Source organism: Hyperolius riggenbachi, chromosome 1 (assembly GCF_040937935.1).
Source record: "Hyperolius riggenbachi isolate aHypRig1 chromosome 1, aHypRig1.pri, whole genome shotgun sequence".
Classification (NCBI taxonomy): domain Eukaryota; kingdom Metazoa; phylum Chordata; class Amphibia; order Anura; family Hyperoliidae; genus Hyperolius; species Hyperolius riggenbachi.
Genome location: NC_090646.1, coordinates 107,073,522 through 107,095,486, shown reverse-complemented (window position 1 = coordinate 107,095,486; position 21,965 = coordinate 107,073,522). Strand labels below are relative to the sequence as shown.

Below are 21,965 nucleotides of genomic sequence, written 5' to 3'. Positions count from 1 at the left end.
AGACATTGCCTGATGAGTGCTAATGACTAGATAAAGTGCACCTGTGTGTGCTGTATCCTGTACTAATGTCAGTACAAATCTGTGGCAAGATCTGAAAACTGCTGTGCACAAACGCTGTCCTTCTAATCTGACGGAGTTTTGCAAAGAAGAATGGGCAAGGATTTCAGTCTCTAGATGTGCAAAGCTGGTAGAGACATACCCTAAAAAGACTGGCAGCTGTAATTGCAGCAAAAGGTGGTTCTACAAAGGGGGGCCGAATAATTACGTACACCCTACTTTACAGTTATTTATTTGTAAAAAATGTTTGGAATCATGTATGATTTTCGTTCCACTTCTCACGTGTACACCACTTTGTGTTGGTCTTTCACGTGGAATTCCAATAAAATTGATTCATGTTTGTGGCAGTAATATGACAAAATATGGAAAACTTCAAGGGGGCCGAATACTCTTGCAAACCACTGTACATACACGTTTATCTCATAATGTTACATCACTTTATTAGGTGGCCAGTCATGGAGTAAACTATATCACTAAAAGTTTGAGACATTCAGCTTAAATTCTTTTATTATACTGATTTTTTTGTCAGTCTGGCAGACCTCTCTTCCTTAAATATTTACAGTGCTACTCTCTTAAGAAGCAGTGCGCTCTGACTGTATTATGAGGAGTTTTATTAGATGCCGGAGGTCATTCATGATAACAGCAACCTATAAAACAGCCTTATATGTACAAAAGTAATATGACTGATAAAAACTTTGGGAAAAGTAAAATCAATTAGGTCAGGCAGAAATCTAGAATAACCAAGCAGCTCAGGGTGTCCCAGAACCACCAGGAAAGTATAGGGGACTAAAAGAGACCAAAAAGTGCCCTCACTAAAAATCAATGCTTGGTATAATCTGCCATTTTTTAAAACAGAAGGTATTTGTGATATTTTAGCTTTAAAGTGAGCTGAGCAGAACCTTTAGGGCATCTCAATAGCACATTAAAAATGCATGCTAACTACGGGGCTGATTACTTTTTAAAAATCCATTCTACCTCTTCTTTTTACATTTAAATGTTTGTTAGAGGCTTTTATTACCCTACATCACCATCCTACAGTCCACAGAAAGAGCAGGCAGATAAGGACTGATGTAATTAGCAGTAGCAATGAGCAAACAAAAGCTTTCATCAGCAGGGGTTGGGGAGATGGAACACTGTACTTCAAACAGTTTAGAGAAGTCACACCTGATTACATTCACACCTTCCCTGAAAAAAGAAGGGAAGAGGGAAGGGAAGAGGAGAAAATGGCAACTCCTACAGCTATCAGAAACCAAAACAAACTGCAGAAGAAAAAGCTGCTTGGATCCCTTTAAGTGAGCAGCTGTGGTTACCCACAATGCGTCCATACTGAAGATGCAAATAAAGAGACCATTTGTATATTTAGTAGTAATGCATTGTGGGGAACCACAGTAGTTCACTTGAAGCTGAATTATCGCAAATACCTTCTGTTTTAAGAAGGCAAATTACCCAGATATCTAAACGCCCTCAGTGTGGCTTCCTCCAGTTTGAATACCTTTACTGATGTCGGGCACCAAGTCTGCTTTCACACGTTCCCCTTATCGCCGTTGTGGTGTGCGCAGATTACTATGGCAGTGTGGTGCCACCAGGCTGCAGCCCTGGGGAATGCCGCACTGGTGACAGATGAGAAAAGGTGGAGGCTGCCGAGAGGGGAGAATAGCTGGCAGAAACAGTTCATTGGTAGAAATCAGTTTGTCGGTGAGCAGAGCAATATAACAGGTAGAGGTCTGGGCCAGCGGCAAACAAGCAGGATCGGTATCAGGTGGAAATAAGAGCTGGCTGTACACAACAATCAGAGAGGAGGCTAACGGTGGCCATACACTCAGCCGATTTTCGGCCTATCTATCTATCTATCTATCTATCTATCTATCTATCTATCTATCTATCGCAAATCGATCTGACATGATGGAAAATCTGGGTCGATCTGAGGAGATTGCTTATCAATTTGCATGGGACCTAATGGAAATCTGATGGCAAAAAAAATGCCATCAGATTGATTTTCAATAGGAAATTTGTTCCTAGTAAAAAATGCTCCTAAACACATCAGACAGATCAGAAAATCTATCTGATGATCTATCTGCTGCTAATCTAACGAGTGTATGGCCACCTTAAAGGAGGGCTCAAGGCAGGCAGTAAACAGAATGAACAATAGGCTTGAGTTGTAAACTGGAGCCAAGTCAAGGCCAGACAAACAGAGAAGAGAAGATCAACCTGAAAAATTACCAAGGGCAATCAAGCCCTCTCCAAAGCTGATCATAAATGACACTGCCTGCTGCTTCCCACAGGAACTGTAGTCACATATAGTAGAATGCAGTAAATAATTCAAGATAGCCACTTTTATGGTGATTTTCCTGGTTTCAGCATCAGAAACGCTTCCTATATCTATACAGTGCTCTCCCTAGAATTTTTTTTCCAGCCGGGTGGCATGAAAAAGTAGCCGGGTGGCATGAAAAAGTAGCCGGGTGTGCTGTGAGGTAGGAATGCAGTGCTGAAGCAACTCTACTTACAGAATAAGAAGGGCATGAGCCAATGACAGGCGGGTACTCACCAAAATTAGTCGGGTGGAGCACACGGCTAAAAGAGCCTGGGGAGAACACTGCTATATATTGAATGTAGCTCCCCCTCCCAGGGATGTTTAGCCTAGTCTGATTAGCTATGCAGAATTCTCCCCATCAAGATTATTTTGGGAGACCAAGTATTATTTGCTATGGCTTCAGAACTCCCACCCACCTGACAGGACTAAAGATGTCACCATCTGTGATAATTTTCAGAACGAAAATCAGGGTGGGAAAAAAAAAAAAGGAATTAAAGAGGAACTCCAGTGAAAATAACATTTTGACATTTATCACATGGTGACATTTTTACTGTGATGTCAGTGGAAGTAGCTGCTGCTTGCTTTTTTGGCAGTTGGACCCAGCTGTAAACAGCTATTTCCCACAATGCAACGAGGTTCACAGACAGGAAACTGCCAAGACCATGGTCCTCACAGTTTCCTGTGGGAGATTTTTCACCACAAAATCAGCCATACAGAGCCCCATGGTGATCTGTTTCAGAAAAGGAAAGGATTTCTCATGTAAAAGGGGGTATCAGATACTGATTGGGATGAAGTTCAATTCTTGGTTACGGTTTCTGTTTAACAATGGGCAAATGCTGACTGAATAACTTACAGGATTCGGGTCTAATGAAGGCAGAATAGCCGAAAGCTTACTCTTATTTTTTTAAGTTAGCCAATAAATGGTATCATCCTGATTCAAAACTTCTTGCTTTTATTGATGTCTAACACGGTACAATACTCTTATTCTGATTAGTTTCCAACATTACTGCATAATCCTTTTCCATCAGACATGATAAACAGTCATCCTAGAAAGCTGATAAAAGCTAGAGAATATATAAAGAATACATACAAGGGCAGCTTTCAGAGCTGCTGCCAGCTGAGGTAATATAGGTAAGGCTTTGTCTGCAGCACCAGGAACCATCAATAACTCCTTAAATCCCTCCTGTGAGACGAATGTATAAGGGTGTCTGGTTTCCCGAAGACCCTGTCACCAGAGAAACAAAAAAAAAAAAAGTAAAACAACAAGCGCTTACTTGAGTAAAATGAATCTAATGAGGTGACAAACATCAGCTATGCTTCTAAAGCTCTGTCGGTTCTGCAGAAGATGAAGGCAACAGCTGGAAACTCTTTAGAAGAATTTGTTGATGTGTGCATATAAATACTGAACCATTTTAATGCTGTTTTTCAGGCAGGGGTGTTTACGCATGTAATCTCACTAAATCCCTCCTAACTCCCCCCTACCTCTCCCCCACAAAATCCACAACTTTCTTGGTCGTGGATTTTGCTGCTGTTGGAGGCAGAGCTTTCAGCCGCAGCTCTGCCTCCATTCCCATCTATCAACGGTGGATCTCCGCCTCTCCCCCGCCCCTCTCAGTGAAGGAAGACAGAGGGGCGGGGGACAGGCGGTGATCCGGGCTGAGAGACGCGCTGAGAGGCAGAGCTGCGGTTCATAGCTCTGCCTCTCACGGAAGTGCTGCCCGGATTGCCCCCCGAGTAGTTTGTGGAGCTTTAGTTAGATTACAGCAGTGGGGTTGCGGCGGTTTAGGTAGAGTAATAATGTTAAACACGATTTTGTAATAAAAAGAGGATTTTTAAGAGACTTCAGAGTCTCTTTAAAACAGAAAGTATTTGCGATAATTCCGGTTGGAGTGAGCTCCGAGATGTCCTACCCCATAGAGCCACATTAATCCATGCCATGCACTGATGAGGATCAATCCATCCGAAACAGTCTGTATGCATGTTGGATTATTGTGGCTCTGTAATATTAAAAAGCTGACACATCACTGCATTCCAGCGGATCTGGAGGCGTGGCTAGCTCACAGGGACGACAATGGATAATTAGCATATTTCAGCAGTGATGCACTGGGAGATATCTCGGAGCTCACTCCAATTTGAATTATCGCAAATACTTTCTGTTTTAAGAAAGCAAACTTCTGTATGTATATGTATGTATGTATGTATGTATGTATGTATGTATGTATGTATGTATGTATGTATGTATGTATGTATGTATGTATGTATGTATGTATGTATGTATGTATGTATGTATGTATATATATATATATATATATATATATATATATATATATATATATATATATATATACATACACAGTATATCTCAAGTTTCCTTTAAGGGTGTTATAATAATAATTAGCGACTGTGTCACATGATAAAGATTTACTGTAGATTTTTCACGAATGACAAAACAGCTGACAGTAACATAGAAGCGATAATCTTTACTAGTCACTGGTACGGCGCATCCCACAGCTCAGGTATTCAAAACCAGCACGTCATTTCTCATGATGGAATGTACATTATACAGGGAACACGGGACTAATAAGTCTTAATTTAATTCTTCTCATGGATACAAGGGACAGTGGTGAACTGGAGCCCGGCCAGTCCCGACAACTGACAGATACATAAAATGACTGTGATGTGCTATGATTAATCGCCGCCATGGCTGAGAGGTGTGAGACATCTGAAAATAATTACACCACTAGGAGCTTTTTTCCCACTAAACCTTCTGACAGATGTTACAAAATACTCTGATGCTAAGTGACAATCAATCATTTTATTACGCATTTCAAAGCGACGTAAATGGTGAGGTCTCTAAATTACCCGTAATTTAAGGGGCACTCCGAGAGGAGGCCTCCTGCTTTATATGAACGGAACTCTCGCAGAGCGCTATGACAAATGATTTTGAAGAGAAAACCAGGCGTGTTTCTGAATAAGAACTAGGCAAAAGTAATAGCACGCTATTATCCAAACAACACCTATTAAATGTGATATGGAGACCTTTCCGCCGCCGCAAGGACCGGCCCCCTAACAAGGGTTTCCATGTTTTCTGAGATTTGGTCATCTGAATAGAATTCCCCAAAAAAGTTATGTTGCTGCATAAAATATACACTAAGCTAGAATGCAATGATATGCAAATCATGTAACCCTTATACTTAATTGAAAATAATAGGCAGCATATCAAATGCTGAATCTAAGGAATGCTATAGGAAGAGAGGAGAGAGCGCCAGCACTGCTGTCAATTGCTTTATTGTGCTCTTGAAATACAAATATTAGCTGCATAGACTGCATACACAAATAAATAAGTCACATACCGGGGATGGCTGCAGGCATGGTGCGGTGGGTGCTGGGAATGGAAAGCCTTAAAGAGACTCCGTAACAAAAATTGCATCCTGTTTTTTATCATCCTATAAATTCCAAAAGCTATTCTAATGTGTTCTGGCTAACTGCAGCACTTTATACTATCACTGTCTCTGTAATAAATCAATGTATCTTTCCCCTGTCAGACTTGTCGGCCTGTGTCTGGAAGGCTGCCAAGTTCTTCAGTGTTGTGGTTCTGCTATGAACTCCCCCTTCCAGGCCCCTCTCTGCACACTGCCTGTGTATTATTTAGATTAGAGCAGCTTCTCTCTTCTCTCTTATCTTTTACAAGCTGGATAAATCGTCCTCTGAGCTGGCTGGGCTTTCACATACTGAAGAATTACAGACAAGGGCAAAGCTGTTTGCAGGAAGAAAAGAGCAGCCTGAAACTTCAGTGCATGAGAACAGGGGGAAGAAACACACAAATGATCTCTTGAGATTCAAAAGGAAGGCTGTATACAGCCTGCTTGTGTATGGATGTATTTTTCTATGTGTGGACATACTGTACATCAACCTACTTCCTGTTTTGGTGGACATTTTGTTTGTTTACAAACAAACTTTTTAAAACTGTTTTTAACCACTTTTAATGCGGTGAGGAGCGGCGAAATTGTGACAGAGGGTAATAGGAGATGTCCCCTAACACACTGGTATGTTTACTTTTGAGCGATTTTAACAATACAGATTCTCTTTAAGGCCGTTTGGAGCTAGTGCGCTTCTACGGAGGCTGTGCCTCTAGCTGCCTCCGTAGAAGCGCACTAGCGCAAAATGGCGGTAAGGCTTTTCATTCCCTGCACCCACTGCACCATGCCTGTAGCCATCCCCAGTATGGGACTTATTTATTGGTGTATGCAGTCTATGCAGCTCATATTTGTATTTCAAGAGCACAATAAAGCAATTAACAACAGTGCCGGAGCTCTCTCCTCTCTTCCTATTGCATAGATACTTCTATAGCCTGAGCACGCTATGGATATTGCCAGTGTAGCGGACACCTGCATCTGCACCATCCTCTCCCTCTCCCCACTATACAATGTTCACTGCATTGCCAGTGCTGCCACCTTCATCCCATTTTCAAACTTTTATAAAATTTTGACTTGATAAGCAAGCAACGTATACAGACGTCATCACAAATGAGGCAATGATTCTTCTCCCTTTGGCGCTGCAGGATTGTACTTAAATGTAATCTTAAGTAAAGAAAAAAAAAAAAGCAAAAAACAAACAAACAAGAAAGCAGTTTCATTTACCTGGGGCTTCTTGCAGCCCCCCACAGTCATTCTGTGCCCACCCCGTCGTTTTGCGACGCTCCAGTCAGCAGAGGCCACCACCTCAATGCTGACTGGCCATGCGCCTCCTCATAGCATCCTGTGCACTGTAGCATTTTGCGCATGTGCAGTACTGGAAAAACGCTACTGCACATGTGCAGAACGCTCCTGGTAACAGCAGCGCGATCAGGGTGCACGTGGCTTGGAGCTGCATATGCAGAGTAGCCTCCGACTAGCCACAACCAGCCAGCTTTGAGGGGGTTGCCGCTGCTGGCTGGAGGATCTCGGTAGGAAGGCCTGGGCACAGGATGACTACAGGGGGCTGCAAGAAGCCCCAGGTAAGTTCAACTGCTTTTTTACACTTAAAGAGAATCTGTATTGTTAAAATCGCACAAAAGTAAACATACCAGTGTGTTAGGGGACATCTCCTATTCCCCTCTGTCACAATTTCGCCGCTCCCCGCCGCATTAAAAGTAGTCAAAAACAGTTTTAAATAGTTTGTTTATAAACAAACAAAATGGCCACCAAAACAGGAAGTAGATTGATGTACAATATGTCCACACATAGAAAATACATCCATACACAAGCAGGCTGTATACAGCTTTCCTTTTGAATCTCAAAAGATCATTTTGTGTGTTTACCTTCTGTCCCCTTCTTCTCTCATGCACTGAACATTACAGGCTTCCTGCAGACAGCTCTGCCTGTGTTTGTAATTCCTCAGTAAGTGTCAGCCAGCTACTTTCACAGCCTAACAGAGGAGGATTTTTATCCAGCTCTCTTCTATCACTGATAAGATAGCAGAGAAGCTGCTGGCTTATGTAAATAAAACACACACTGGAGTGTGCATAGAGGAACAGACCAGCACGGAAGAGTTGGCAGCCTTCCAGACACAGGCCGACAAGTCTGACAGGGGAAAGATACAGTGATTTATTACAGAGACCCTGATAGTACAAAGTGCTGCAGTGAGCCAGAACAGATTAGAATAGGTTTAGGAACTTGTAGAATGGTAGAAAAAACGTTGTAATTTTTGTTACAGAGTCACTTTAAGTAACCCTTTAATTTGATCAGAGTGGGATGTATCTGTCCGAATCCCTCCACACAGCCTTTCAACTGATTTCAACTTGGGTGACATAACTAATGCTATACAGGGCAAGCACTAGGGGCACCGTAGCACTAGAGGACTCTAGTATTTGGCATCTAGTATTAGTCACATCACACAGGTTCCCCATGGAGTGAAGAGAGAGGAAGCAGCCAGCATGGAGAAGACATCAGAACCGTGCCGCGGACAGGTGAGAGTAGCTCCTACACTTGTTGCAAAATCGAATACTACTAGCAGTGCGCTCCGAACCCCGACGCCGACTGACTGAAATTTTCAGTTTTGCATGACCGATTTTGGCTAAAAATTGGACAATTAGAAATCGTTTGCAGAATTGATTTCTAGCCGATTTGATCAAATTCCATCAATTTGGCCGGATATCAATGCAAACTGACAAGTGCAAGACCACCTTACTATGTCCCACCCCTTTATCAGCTGCCATTGTAGCAAGGTATCATTATTTACTTTACCACCTTTCAATGGATTTGAGGCTATGCTTACCGGTATGTCTATTTATTTTATACACGTCCTTTAAAAACAATTGTGAGGAGTTAAGACCTCCTTAACACTTAGAGGTTGGAGCATTGGAGAGAGCAGAATGATGTCCAGGAATCTATTAGTACTTCACACGTAACCATAAACTGCATGTACAGGGCTGGAACATTACCTCAGCTAAGTTGATGAGCAAAGGCTCGAAAGGTATGGTCTCTGGAGGACGCTCCCACTGTATCTTGTGCTTCACCGAGCCATGAACCAGCCTGTCAAGTAGAGGCGAGCGTGTGACAAAGAATACAGTACACCCGTCACTGGTTCACCATAATGTCACATTACTAATAACACATTATACACATACAATGACGTAATGATAATCTTTCTAGCAACCAATCACTCACTTTCATATTTATCTTACTTTTGTAAACTGTAGTCAGAAAATGAGTTGGGAATTTGATTGTTTTCTTTCACATAACATAAAAGGCTTGATTTTTATTAAGGATTCCCATTTGTCTTTTGCAATCCAATGGGCCCCTGATGCTTCTGCTGGGACTCCGATCTATGTACCAGTGCTTGTCCCCTGCAGTGGAGCGACAGTGCCAGCAGTGGCGCAGGACCTGAATTGCAGTGAGGACTCGAACAGCGGTGGCAACAGTAGAAGGAATGCACGTCAGTAGTGTGTCAGAGGACACGCGACAGGGTACAAAGTATACACTGAACTCACAGTATGCATCGGGCATAGTAAAAACACAGACTAAGGGTTCAGTTACAAAATATCCAGGTGAGGTACAAACAACATTTACGTTAGCAAACTCTACTGGACTTTCTAACATGCCACTTTGAAACTAGGTTTATGCCGATTTCAATGCTTACTGCCACACCTTCTTTTCAACCATTCAGCCGCTTGGCTAAAAAATACAATTAAAGAGAAAGAGGTGTGTATAAAATGGATTTAAACCAGTTTAAAAACATATAAAGTGAGGTGGCTTACCTCAATAAACTAAATTCTTGTATGAACAAAGAATTTTATTTAGCACAGGCAATGCGTTTCGCGAGTCTAAGTACACTTCCTCAGGCCAATCACAGTGCCAATCAGAACAAAGGGAGCTTCCTGGCTAAAAACTTTCTGCACAGAACACTGCACTTTATAAATGGGGTGGAGGGTATCAAAGGGTCACTATTGATATTTATTGATAAATACTACATTTCAGCAATGCAGCTGTTATACAGCTTTACACTCAAGTCATATACCTTAACAAATAGTCATATTGAAAGCTATAAATAGCAACATCAATATTTAACAGAGAAAAGATCTCTAATGGACAGACCACAATCATTCTGGCCATGAATTATTGAAGGTAACTGAGCCATTGTTCACAAGCAGAACGACACCGCTGACATGCACTTCTTACTGTCTCTACCTGTGCTGAGGTTTAGGAGCCATGAAAGTTTACCTGCATGGAATTCCACCCTTGGAGTAGATAGCAGCAAACGCAGAAGGAGATTTCTCGGGTTTGGCAAACTGAAGCAAAAAGAAGCATATTAAAAAAATGATTGACAGCATCTGCAGTGCGAAACATTCTGACATCTTCCTGAATTTACACTAAAAAATAGGTTTTGCTCAAACTTAATAAAAAGATATGCAATGACAAAAACCTGCCTAGCCCGAGTATAGCAATACTTTATTCTGTCTTCACGAGATTATATCTCTGTTCTCACTTTAAAGCAAATATGAAGCGACGGTAAAAAAAAGTTGGATACTTTCCTGTGTAGAGGGAAGTCTCAGAATCCAATATAGCTTTCCCGGTTCTATCTCCATGCCTTCAGCCCATTATTTATATACCGCACCTTTGGGACTCCTTGGAAGCCTTAGGACATCTGTACCACGCATTAAACTAAAAATGTCATCTACGGTCCAAAATATTAAATACTCCATACATTTAATAGGAATAAACATTATTGGTTTCCAGGCTACTGAAAGGCTTAAAGTGGACCTGAATTCTTAAGGTAGTCACACACAATACAATTTTGCTGACTGATTGCAACATTTTGAAAATATGACCAATGTACCACACACACACACACACACACACGTTTAATTTTTACCTAATTACAATAAAAATGATTGGAAACTCTGAGAAAATTGCTAGGGTGTGTATATTAACCATTTTAGCCCGTGGGTATTTTTCACTTTATGCATCCAATCAATTTTCACCTCCCATTCATTCGGCAATAACTTTATCACTACTTATCACAATGAATTGATCTATATCTTGTTTTGTCCGCTACCAATTAGGCTTTCTTTGGGTGGCACATTTTACTAAGAATTGTTTCTAAATGCATTTCCACCGGAATATTAAGAAAACAATTAATTATTTCTAAGGTTTTGGCCATTATATCTTTAAAATAATACATACTACCATAATTAAAACCTACGTATTTTTATTTGCCCATTTGTCCCGATTATACCATTTAAATTATGTCCCTATCACAATGTATGGCACCAAATATTTTATTTGGAAATAAAAGTGATTTTTTTCAGTTTTGCATCCATCACTATTTACAAGCTTATAATTTAAAACATGTTCATAATATACACTCTTCACACGCATATTAAAAAGTTCAGACCCTTAGGTAACTATTCATGTTTTGTTTTTTAATTGAATTTTTTTTTTCATTAAGAATTTTATTTGGGTAATTTTTGGTGCGGGACATAAACAGTAAATTTTAAATGTAATAATATCTTTTTATTTCATGTAAAATGTGTGTAGATGTAGTCTTACTATTTGGCCACAAGATGGCCACAGGCAAAACTTTTTTTATCCTGGAAGGAACAGCCGGCATAAATGGCGCTTTGAGTTCGCCAGGAGAAAAGCGCAATATAAATGTTCTGTGTTTGTTAATAAATGACAATCTAACACACACAATACAATCTTTAGTAAAATTGAAGGAAAATTTCCAGCATTCCGGATCAATAAAATTGAAAAAAAACAAAACAAAACAAAAAAACATGAAATCCGATCAGATTTTTCAGTCGAATGAAAAAAAAAAAGCTTTCGCTGTTTTCGGGAGATCTGATCATATTTAACGAATTGCTGTAAAATCGGATTATTTTATTGTATCGTGTGTGGCAACCTTTACACAGGTCAGAAGGACAACATAGAGAAATGCACCCTGTATGTATTTAGAGAGTTTAGCCGGTTAATTCCCCCTCATTTGTGTCTAATCAGAAGTTGTAATTTGATCTCTCCCCTGTGTCACATGACTGCTATGGCAGATAAGGCATATAAGGTCATTTGAAAGCACAGCAGGTTAACAATATGTCTGCCTCCATGAATCAGGAAGTAAAAACAGTGTAGATTTATTTTAGGATTTGTATCAGCTGTAACAAAGAAATGTTTTTTTGTTTAAAAGATTATGCTGTTGCATATCTATTAGAGCAGAGAGGAGCTGAGCTCAGGTCTGCTTTCAAACTTTTGGGATACTGAGCTAAGTAAACAATGCAAAAAAATATTTAGCTGTATCCAGGGGGAAACCGAGAATGTTATCTGATTTTTGTACAGCAGTTACAAGACAATTTGATATTTAAGAAAACCTGAGACGCCAAAAAGCAAAGATTTGATGCTTACCCGGAGATTCCTACAGCCCCATAAGCACCACTGTGTCCCTCGCCGTCCTTCTGAGTGCCTCCGTTCTCCTGCAAGAGGTCCCAGTACCTGGCTCAGCTGCACCAGTCGGTCTCTTCTGCGCAGGCGTGGCCCCTCAATTTCCAATGCAACATGGTTCACAGACAGGAAACCGCCATGACCATGGTCCTCACAGTTTCCTGTGGGAGGGATTTCACCACTATATCAGCCATACACAGCCCACAAGATGATCTGTTTGTTAAAAGGTTGTGAATAGATTTCTCATGTAAAAGGGGGTATCAGCTACTGATTGGGATGAAGTTCCATTTTTCTCTTTAAAAAGGGCACTGAGCAAGCACCCCAATTTTTTTTTATGAACTTTTTGACTTTTTCATAATACAGTATGCCATTGGGGGACCGGAGGTTAGAATCATCAGGGGGCTCAGTATGGCTGATATTGTGGTGAAACCCCTCCCACAGTGTGATGTCAGGATCATGATTCTGACATCACACTGTGGGAGCCTTGTTGCATTGTGGGAACTGCTGTTTCCAACTGCTAAAAAAGCAAGCAGCATCTCCTTCCACTGACATTACTCGCCAGCAGTAAAAATGCCACCATGTGATAAATGTCAGATTGTAAATCAGGGGAGAGGAAAGATTTTGCAATGGGCAAACACTGAACAAAATCATTAATACATAATTATTGTAAAAATGAAGCACTTTTTTATTATATTATTTTCACTGGAGTATCTTTTCAAATTACATTGCCGAGGTGCAGTGCGATGCGCCCCATTTAACGCTAGTAAACACTTAGGCTATCATGGGGCTCCTGTGTCGGATTGCGGCTTTCTGCGGCGGGCCGGAAGTCATGTAAGTCTATGGTGAAGCATGTTTTCTTTATTTTTAAAATGATGGCTCCCGCATTGGGGCGCGCATAATCGTATTTTTACAATACGCTTCCACCTACTTTCGCGTTCCAAAAACAGGAAGTGAGCGCAAGCAAGTATCAATTTCTGTTTGGCCAGCTGCCAGTTGGCGATTACCGTGTACTAACACGATAAACCCCGAAGGCCTGTTTTTGGTGGTGCGGTGTGGGCACAGCACCGCAACGCTGCCGCCAGTATGCAGTCTGAAGCCGGCCTGAGAATGATGAGGCGAGCTCATGACAGCCGGATGCTCACCAAAAATAACCGGGTGGAGCCTGGGGAAAACACTGGTTATGCACTTGGTAACAGGAACTGCAACTTAACACCATTAGGCCTGGAACCCACTAGGAGCGCTTTTCTGAGCGCTTTGTGATTTGTAAAGCTCTTGCTAATGTAATACTACGTGTGTGATCCCACTTGAGCGATGTGATTTGATAAAAATTCCCCATAGCATTGCATTAGCAAGAGCTTTTTCAAATGACAAGCGCTTAGAAAAGGCTGCTAGTGGGTTTAAGCGCTAACGTTGGGAGTACACCATGCAATTTTCCATCAGATGGTTCAATAGATAATTCCTGACAGATCCAATCTGATTATGATAGTTTTTCTGATCACTTCTATACCAATCGATCAGAAAAATGATCGGAAAACAGATCGGACATGTCGGAAATGATCTATTGCATGGTGTATTCCCAGCATTAAAGTGGAACATAACCCAGCATTTCATCTTTGTTCTAAAACATTATTTACAGCATATTATATGCAACCAGCATTTTTTTTTGTATTAGACCAGCATTCGAAGGGTTACACACAGAGCTTGAAAGTTCAGCATATGGAAATCTGGACGCATCCGAAGTTGTAGATTATGTTATCTTGTGTTTACTTAAATGTATCAAGTGAGGAATGTGACACATTCTCCGACTGTGGAGAAGCAGCTCAACATAGACAGAGAGTCAAAGCATGTCTAGCCTTCAATACATAATGAATAAAAACAGTTATTAATAAAATGCAAAGCTCACAAAGCAAAAAACTGTACTTTTGGGAACCTATATTTTCTAAATGAATAATAATACTTATGCACAAATGCAAATATGATAACCATATGGCATATAAAAAGTAGGAAAACATGTTTTTATTGAATATTATGTCAGGGTTTTAAACCGCTTTAAAGCAGAAGGATTATCTGGTGGCTGGATGGTGTACTCGTGGCTAGATGGTGTAATGGTTAAGGGCTCTGCCTCTGACACGGGAGACCAGGGTTCGAATCTCGGCTCTGCCTGTTCAGTAAGCCAGCACCTATTCAGTAGGAGACCTTAGGCAAGTCTCCCTAACACTGCTACTGCCTATAGAGCGTGCCCTAGTGGCTGCAGCTCTGGCGCTTTGAGTCCGCCAGGAGAAAAGCGCGATATAAATGTTATTTTTTTATTTATTTATTTTTTATCCACACTATGCCAGGGGGAAAAAAAATATATATAAGTAGATAAATACTTGATCTACTTACATAACACATGTATTGTACTGTCCACATTTTGATTTCAGTGAATGTTATATAGTAAATGAAGAGCATTCTGTTCCTGGTGGAAACCATGTCTTTTGCCCACAGTTTAGGCTAAATCCTGATGTCATTCCTGCCCTTTACTTTTTTTTCTTTTCTCCTCCAATCGCTGAGTCGCCTCAGCCTTGCTTGTAAACACAAGTGAGCAGAGGATCGTGTTTCAGAAAGGCAGCTAGGCACGGAAATACATGGAAGAGGAGGAATATATTATAGATAAAAAGAACCCCCAGCATGCAACTGTTTGGCACTGACTACTAAAGGGCCAGTGATCCTTAAGTATGTGATCACTCCAAACCACAACAGCAGAAAAAGTTTTGAAAGTTTTGAATGCAGGATTAGCATCTTTATCACTTAATACACTCAGACCAGTTGCTGTTGAAATTTAATTTTATGGTGACAATCCCACTTTAAACATTCCTGGATGGACTCTTAGCCACATGCACCAGTCATATAATCCTGTTCCTTGAAGCAGATCATGATAAAATGAACCCAGTAATAAGTATAAGATCCCTTACCGGATCTATGGTTTTGGGATTGAGCTTGTCACTGGGTTTTGCCCGGACCCCACCGGCTGAGCTTGCACCAGCAGAGGCTGTAGGAGATGGTGTGGACTTGCTTCTCTGTCCTGTGCTTCTGGACTGCCCTTTAGAAGAAGACGCTGACATCGTCTGACCAGAAGGCTCTAAGAACAGAACACAGTAAGGACCCATTTCAAAGAGTTGTGTAGAAATAAAACACAGATGCCAACGTAAAACATCCTTTCTTTTAACAGCTTGTGAAGATGTAATACTATCCACTTCAACATAAATACTGTATCAGAGCCGGGACAAGGTCCTCCAGCACCCAAGGCTGAGACACCAAAGTGCGCCCCTCTATCCCTCCCCCCTCAGCTGTCACACACTGATTGCTATTAGACTAAGAGGGCCACAGGGCCCACAACCTCCCCAACACCTTAATATCTAGTTATATGGCTTGCAGTCACTGCTATATATCCCCTTTTCTTATTTCTTTCTGCTTCATACACAATTAGGAATGACAGCTGAATGAATTGTGCGCCCCCTCCTACACTGCGCCCTGAGGCTGGAGCCTCTCCAGCCTATGCCTCGGCCCAGCCCTGTACTGTATGCATGTTATCTTGTTCTAAAGTGCTTGAGGTCTGATGATAAGGAGTCTCACCAGTGTGCCCTTGTGCTCCTCATCTGATGTCTCCCAGTCTAAAGGTGCTTGAATAGTCATTTGTGGTCATAATGTCTGATATCTACACAGGCATCCTAGCCTTCCGTATCTCCCAGGACATGGGCATCAAGCAATCAATGGTGGACTTTTTCAACCAACTGCTTTGTCAGTGGGTGCTGCAAAGAGCCTTCTCCTCCCTTCTCCATAGGACTGCATATGTAACTTTGTTGTGCCACTTATGGACAAAACTGTTACTAGTAGAGTTATGGCCAAAACCATCCAATGTCTTTGTGGGGCCTTATTGTCATAATTAGTTCTCTTTGATATATGCTGTAGTAATGTGTATATGTGATTTTTTGTTGTTGTTATGTATCTATATCGCATTATGCTTGAGGAAGAGAATTGAATGTACTCAAAAGCCTGTTTACAGAGATATATTATAGCCAATAAAAAGTATTGCCTATAACAAATTCTCTTTGGAGCCAGAGCTTTCTATCATGCTGCCCCTACCCTTTGGAATCCCCCTACCATACCCAGTAAAGACAGCCCCATCCCAGGAGTTATTCAAATCCAGACTGAAGAGCCACCTGATTATCCTGGCATTTTTGGACTTATAGAAATCTTCCTCTGTATCACAATTTACCAATCTACCAATTACTGGCCTGTGCCATGCTTATGTGCTTTGAGTCCTATGGGAGAAAATCGTTTTTACTGCAGCGCGGCCGCGCATTAGTCAAGTGAGCCCACCTAGGCATGCGCAGAAGCACTGAGCGTGTGGCTCTGGCTTACTGTACATGCCTAGGCGGGGTCGCGCAGCCACGCTGCAGGAAAGGGAGCAGCACGCACGGCCAGTGATATGATTAGAGACAATGCCTTGTAGCTAAACGTCTGGGGGGGGGGTTGCACGCTTACCAATGGGGGACATCACAGCTACAGCCTGCGGGCCACATAGTAATAACCACTGTAGAAAGCTTTGGGGGCCACAGAAATGGCTTGACAGGCCACATTTGACCCCTGGGGCAGACTTTGGTCATGCCTGAACTACATAAAAAGACTGTCAGACTGAAAGGTATTTATTTTTACTTTGATTAATCAATTAAGACATTGTGTACCATTTCTGTAGCATAGACAGATAGCTTTTATAATGCAAAGAGAAATTATACATAATGCTGGTTCCTGGAGATCAGCTGTATCTGACCACTATGGCTGGGTAATATATCTTGTGCCCCGAATATCATGAATTGATGATCGCTGTTCATTTGTATCTGATCTCTTTTTGATGAAGGAGACTATATAATGTAATTGCAGTATGAATCATGAGGCCGTAATGAAGTTTCATGGCTGGTGACAGCCCAATGGCTACAATGAATGATGAGGTTTTTGCAAATGAATTGCTCGATCCAGAGCAATAGCATTACGTTTTCTTAATCTATTGATCATGCGGTAGATGCTGATATATTTACTTGTGATCATTTAAATATAAATTTAGACATGAAAAATAAGCAACACTGTGAGCCTATATAATAGAGGCACTGTAGGAACATATAGCAGAAAGCAGTAAGTTATTCAGGATACCCACTTTTACAGTACTGTCATTTTCCTTCTTATATCTAAATATTGCTGTATATTGGTATGTAGCTCCGCCCTCCCAGTGATATTTAGCCTAGGCTGTTTAGCTATGCGGAATTCTCCTCCCAGAGCATTCTGGGAGACCAGGTATTATTTTCACTGGCTTCGGAATTCTCCAAACATTCTGCAGAGCTGCACCTGACAGGACTAAAGATATTGCTACCTGTGATAAGTTTCAGAATGTAAATCAGAAAGATTTTACAATGCACAAACACTGACTAAATAATGTATAAATGAATATTGTAAAGAAAAAAAAATCTTATTAATTTTGTTAAGTTCACTACAGTTCCTTGTTAATTATGTGATACTTGCTGTAACATGCTTTATTTATCCCAAACTCATCTGTAGTGATAATTTAGATATATATTATTTCTAAGACAGAGCTTGCTTTGATTATATTTTTGTAAGGATGGGGGGGCTATGGAGCAGCCCCCATGTAAGTAAAAGCCTGCTTTAGCCCCGACAGCATGCAGTTTACGAACCTGACTTCCTTAAAAAAAATTACAGCTCTTTAAAAAAGAACTATAACCAAGGATTGAACTTAAAGGACAACTGAAGTGAGAAGAATATGGAGGCTGTCATATTTATTTCCTGTTAAACAATGTCAGATGCCTGGCAGCCTTGCTGGTCTACTTGGCTGCAGTAGTGTCTAAATAACGCCAGAGACAAGCATGCAGCTAATCTTGTTAGATCTGACAATAATGTCAGAAACACCTAATCTGGTGCATGCTTGTTCAGGGTCTATGGATAAAAGTATTAGAGGTAGAGGATCAGCAGGACAGCCAGGCAACTAGCATTGCTTAAAAGGAAATAAATATAGCAGTCTCCATATCCCTTTCACTTCAGCTGTCCATTAATTCCAATCACTAGCTGACACTCCATTTCCCACGACAAATCAGTAGCCTCTGATTTGGGAGCCTCTTTGCACTGAGGGAAATGACAGCTTTTTCCAACTGCCAACTATCTCTCTCTGTTCATAGAACTTTCAGTAAACAAACATTCCCCGCAGATCACCTGACAGAAGACAAAGACAAGACAAATAACACACACACATACATATATATATATATATATATATATATATATATATATATATATATATATATATATAGTGCTTTTCTCCTGGTGGACTCAAAGCACCAGAGCTGCAGCCATTAGGACGCACTCTATAGGCAGTAGCAGTGTTAGGGAGACTTGCCTAAGGTCTCCTACTTATGTAGGTCCAGTGCACACCAAAAACCTCTAGCAGATCTACAAAACGCTAGAGGTTTTTGAAGCAGATATCAGAGCGATTCTAGGTATGTTTAGAGAAGTTTTCTAAACATGCCTAGCGTTTTTTGGAGCGTTTTTGTGTAGCGGATTACAAATATTGTTACAGTAAAAGCTGTTACTGAACAGCTTCTGTAACAAAAACACCTGGAAAACTGCTCTGATCTAGCGTTTTTCAGAGAGGTTTTCCACTTTCCTATACTTTAACATTGAGGCAGAAACGCCTCAGAAATCTAAAAAATGCTGCAGCCCCCGGGTTTGCGTTTGTGGAAAAAACAAGCCGCTCTGGTGTGCACCATCCCATTCACTTTCATTAGCCAAGCAGTTTTCCCTCTGCAAGCGTTTAAAAAGCGCTTCAGAACCGCTCTGGTGTGCACCAGCCCTAAGGCTCCTTTCACATCTAACAACACATGCAGGAGCCGTTCTCCTGCACGCGTTGAGTAGCCTGCGGCTGTCGTCGGCAATCTGCGGTGCAACGCTGAGTAGCGGCGGTAGTATCAATTAGCCCCACGGGGAAACGCCGATTCCCGACGATAAAATGCTCCCGGGTGTGTTGTACCGCAATGCATCGAAAGGTCGGGTGTGAAAGGTAAAATGAAAGTCTATGGACTTACCTTTTACCTTGGTTAACGCAAAGTATAGACTTTGCATTAAAACGCTGAAAAAGGGCTCTGGTGTGAAAGAGCTCTAAGTGCTGGCTTAGTTAAAGAGAGTCTGAAGCGAGAATAGATCTCGCTTCAGACCTCATAGCTAGCAGGGGCATGCGTGCCCCTGCTAAAACGCCGCTATAGCGCGGCTTAACGGGGGTCCCTGTCCCCCCAAACCCCCTCCGAGCAGCGGGGGAGCGCTTCCTGGTTGGGGCAGGGCTAACCGCCGCAGCCCTGCCCCATGCGCGTCTGTCAGACGCGTACCTCCGCCTCTCTCCCGCCCCTCTCAGTCTTCCTTCACTGAGAGGGGCGGGGGAGAGGCGGCGATGCGCGTCTGATAGACGCGACTGGAGGCAGGGCTGCAGCCGTTAGCCCTGCCTCCAGGAAGATCAGGTCCAGCGACCTTTTTTCCGACCCTGGTTTGCGGGGGGTGGGTTGGGGGTGAAGGGACCCCCGTTAAGCCGCGGGATAGCGGCGTTTTAGCAGGGGCACACGTGCCCCTGCTATATATAAGACCTGAAGCGAGATTTAGTCTCGCTTCAGTGTCTCTTTAACAGGCAGAGCTGAGATTCTAAGGCCCGGTTCACATTAGCGGTTGTTTGCCAAACGGACCGGATGACCTGACCGGATCCGGACCGGATCCGGATCGGAACCGTACGGTTCTGATCCGGATCCGATCCGGGTCCGGTCAGGTTGCATCAGGTGGCAATCAGGATGCGATCCGGATCCGTTTGGCAAAATATACGTAAAAAAAAAAAAAAATGTTGGGGTCTGGGAGGTCAGCAGAAGGGGGACCTGTGGAATCAGGCCCTCTGCTGTTTAGCACTCACCTCCACCTCCGACATGCTGCCAACATCCTGCCAACACCTCCAGCTCGTGCTGCTCCACTCCAAAATGCTTGCCCATGTGTCCCCAGCCAATATCGCCGCAAAAATCCGCATAGGAAGTGGGGTAGAAGATCCGGATTTCTCAGCCAGTGTGTTGTGCGGCCTCCGGTTCCCATTTGTTTGTATTGGCCGGATGGTGCAGTCCGGCTCCGCCCCGGATACGGCTGCCGGAGGGGCCGGATGAAAAAATAGCGCATGTTGGAACGGAGGCCGGAGTCCGGATCCGGCTCCGGTTCTGCAGAACGGACCCATGTGAACGGACGCATAGGCTTTAATTGCTATGCCGTGCGTCCGTTCTGCAGGCGGTGCGGCTCCGGCACGGCGATTCCGGAGGGCCACCGCAAGTGTGAACCGGGCCTAACCCAGGTGTCCTGGCAGGACTGTGTCAGAGGCAGAGTTCAGCCAAAGCTGTCCAGAACTAAAGATGTCACCACCATTGACACATTTCAGAACGTAAATCAGAAATAAAGAAGATTGTACAATTGCCAAACACTGCCTAAATACTGCAATCTATAAATGAATATTGTAAAAGATAATGTTATTTTCACTACAGTTCCCCTTTAAGGGCTGGGCACATTTTCTTGCATCTTTTCCCTTCCAGTAGATCTCTTCTCTAGTAAAAGAAATATCAGAGAACAGACAGGTGGCAATGTGGCAGGAATGCTGGATACAGTGGAGAGCAGATATTCGGGTAAATGTAATAAAATACAATTCCCCAACCCTGAATGTCAAGACTCAGGCTGTATGAGAACGCTAAGAAAGGAATGAGGGATAAAAATGATGGGAGTTGCAGTGCACGTCTGGCTATAGGGGGCTGCATTCCAGCATAGATGAGCCCAGTAGAGACACTCTGTGCCAGGCAGGGGGGACGCACACGCATGCTATCCCGGCCTCCGTAGCACGAGCTCTGACACTCCATCACTCCACTATTACCTGGCCGCTCGCGCTGCTTCCACCGGGCTGCAAAAACAAACCTCCTCTGCTGCTATGGCAACCACGGCTGTCAGACGGCGGCCCGAGAGGTGCAAAAGGGTGCAGTTGTCGCTTGAGTTGTGTGAAAAGCTTTGTTTCTGATTATACCTGAAGTTAACTCTTTCCTTCGCAGTGGCGGGGACTCTGTTCGTGCTGCTGCGGCAGCTGCTGCGTACCATGGTTCTTGCTACTAACAGAAGGAGTCCACTGTGGTGGTCTGAAGGGGAGTAAATAGGGACTGTATGAAAAGGAAAAATCCTGTTTGTACCTGCTAGTTAAAGCGGACCTGAACTTCCTCTCAACAGCATAATAACTTTCAAAGAAAAAACACATTTATTTGTTACAGCTGATACAAATCCTGCAATAAATATGTAGTGTGTCTGCTTCCTGCTTTCATGGAAGCAAACATGGGGTTAACATCCTGTGTTTACAAATTAGCTGCTCTTTCAGGGCAGAGGAGATTCCTGAGCTGACACAGCTGAGAGATCAAATTACGGTGGTTATTAGCCACAGATGAGGGGGTATTAGACAAGTTAAACGCTCAAAATACGTTCAGGGTGCATTCCTCTCTTTTACTTCTGTCCTGTTCAAGAGTTCAGGTCCACTTTAACTAGAGTAGTACATTTAGTCTTGTTGCTAGACATCATCTGTGTCATAATAGTTTTGA

At 42.5% G+C, this 21,965-nt stretch overlaps 1 protein-coding gene across 5 annotated transcripts in view; it reads right to left on the bottom strand.

Annotated features, from left to right (window-relative positions):
• Nucleotides 1-21,965, bottom strand: part of PACRGL (parkin coregulated like) — a 53,374-nt gene that overhangs the window by 19,056 nt on the left and 12,353 nt on the right. Inside the window, exons 1-7 of one of the 5 annotated variants that reach the window (XM_068278050.1) lie at nucleotides 20,684-21,222; nucleotides 19,994-20,010; nucleotides 19,407-19,499; nucleotides 15,234-15,400; nucleotides 10,069-10,136; nucleotides 8,790-8,880; nucleotides 3,459-3,593 (exon numbers count right to left, since the gene is read on the bottom strand). In XM_068278050.1, the coding sequence (XP_068134151.1) occupies nucleotides 3,459-3,593; nucleotides 8,790-8,880; nucleotides 10,069-10,136; nucleotides 15,234-15,400; nucleotides 19,407-19,443 (498 nt within the window). In that variant the 5' untranslated portion in view covers nucleotides 19,444-19,499; nucleotides 19,994-20,010; nucleotides 20,684-21,222. Of the gene's footprint in view, nucleotides 1-3,458; nucleotides 3,594-8,789; nucleotides 8,881-10,068; nucleotides 10,137-15,233; nucleotides 15,401-16,806; nucleotides 17,745-19,406; nucleotides 19,500-19,993; nucleotides 20,011-20,269; nucleotides 21,224-21,259; nucleotides 21,312-21,965 lie in introns of those variants that run through there. The other 4 variants (XM_068278077.1, XM_068278041.1, XM_068278068.1 and 1 more) reach the window with 4 other exon arrangements.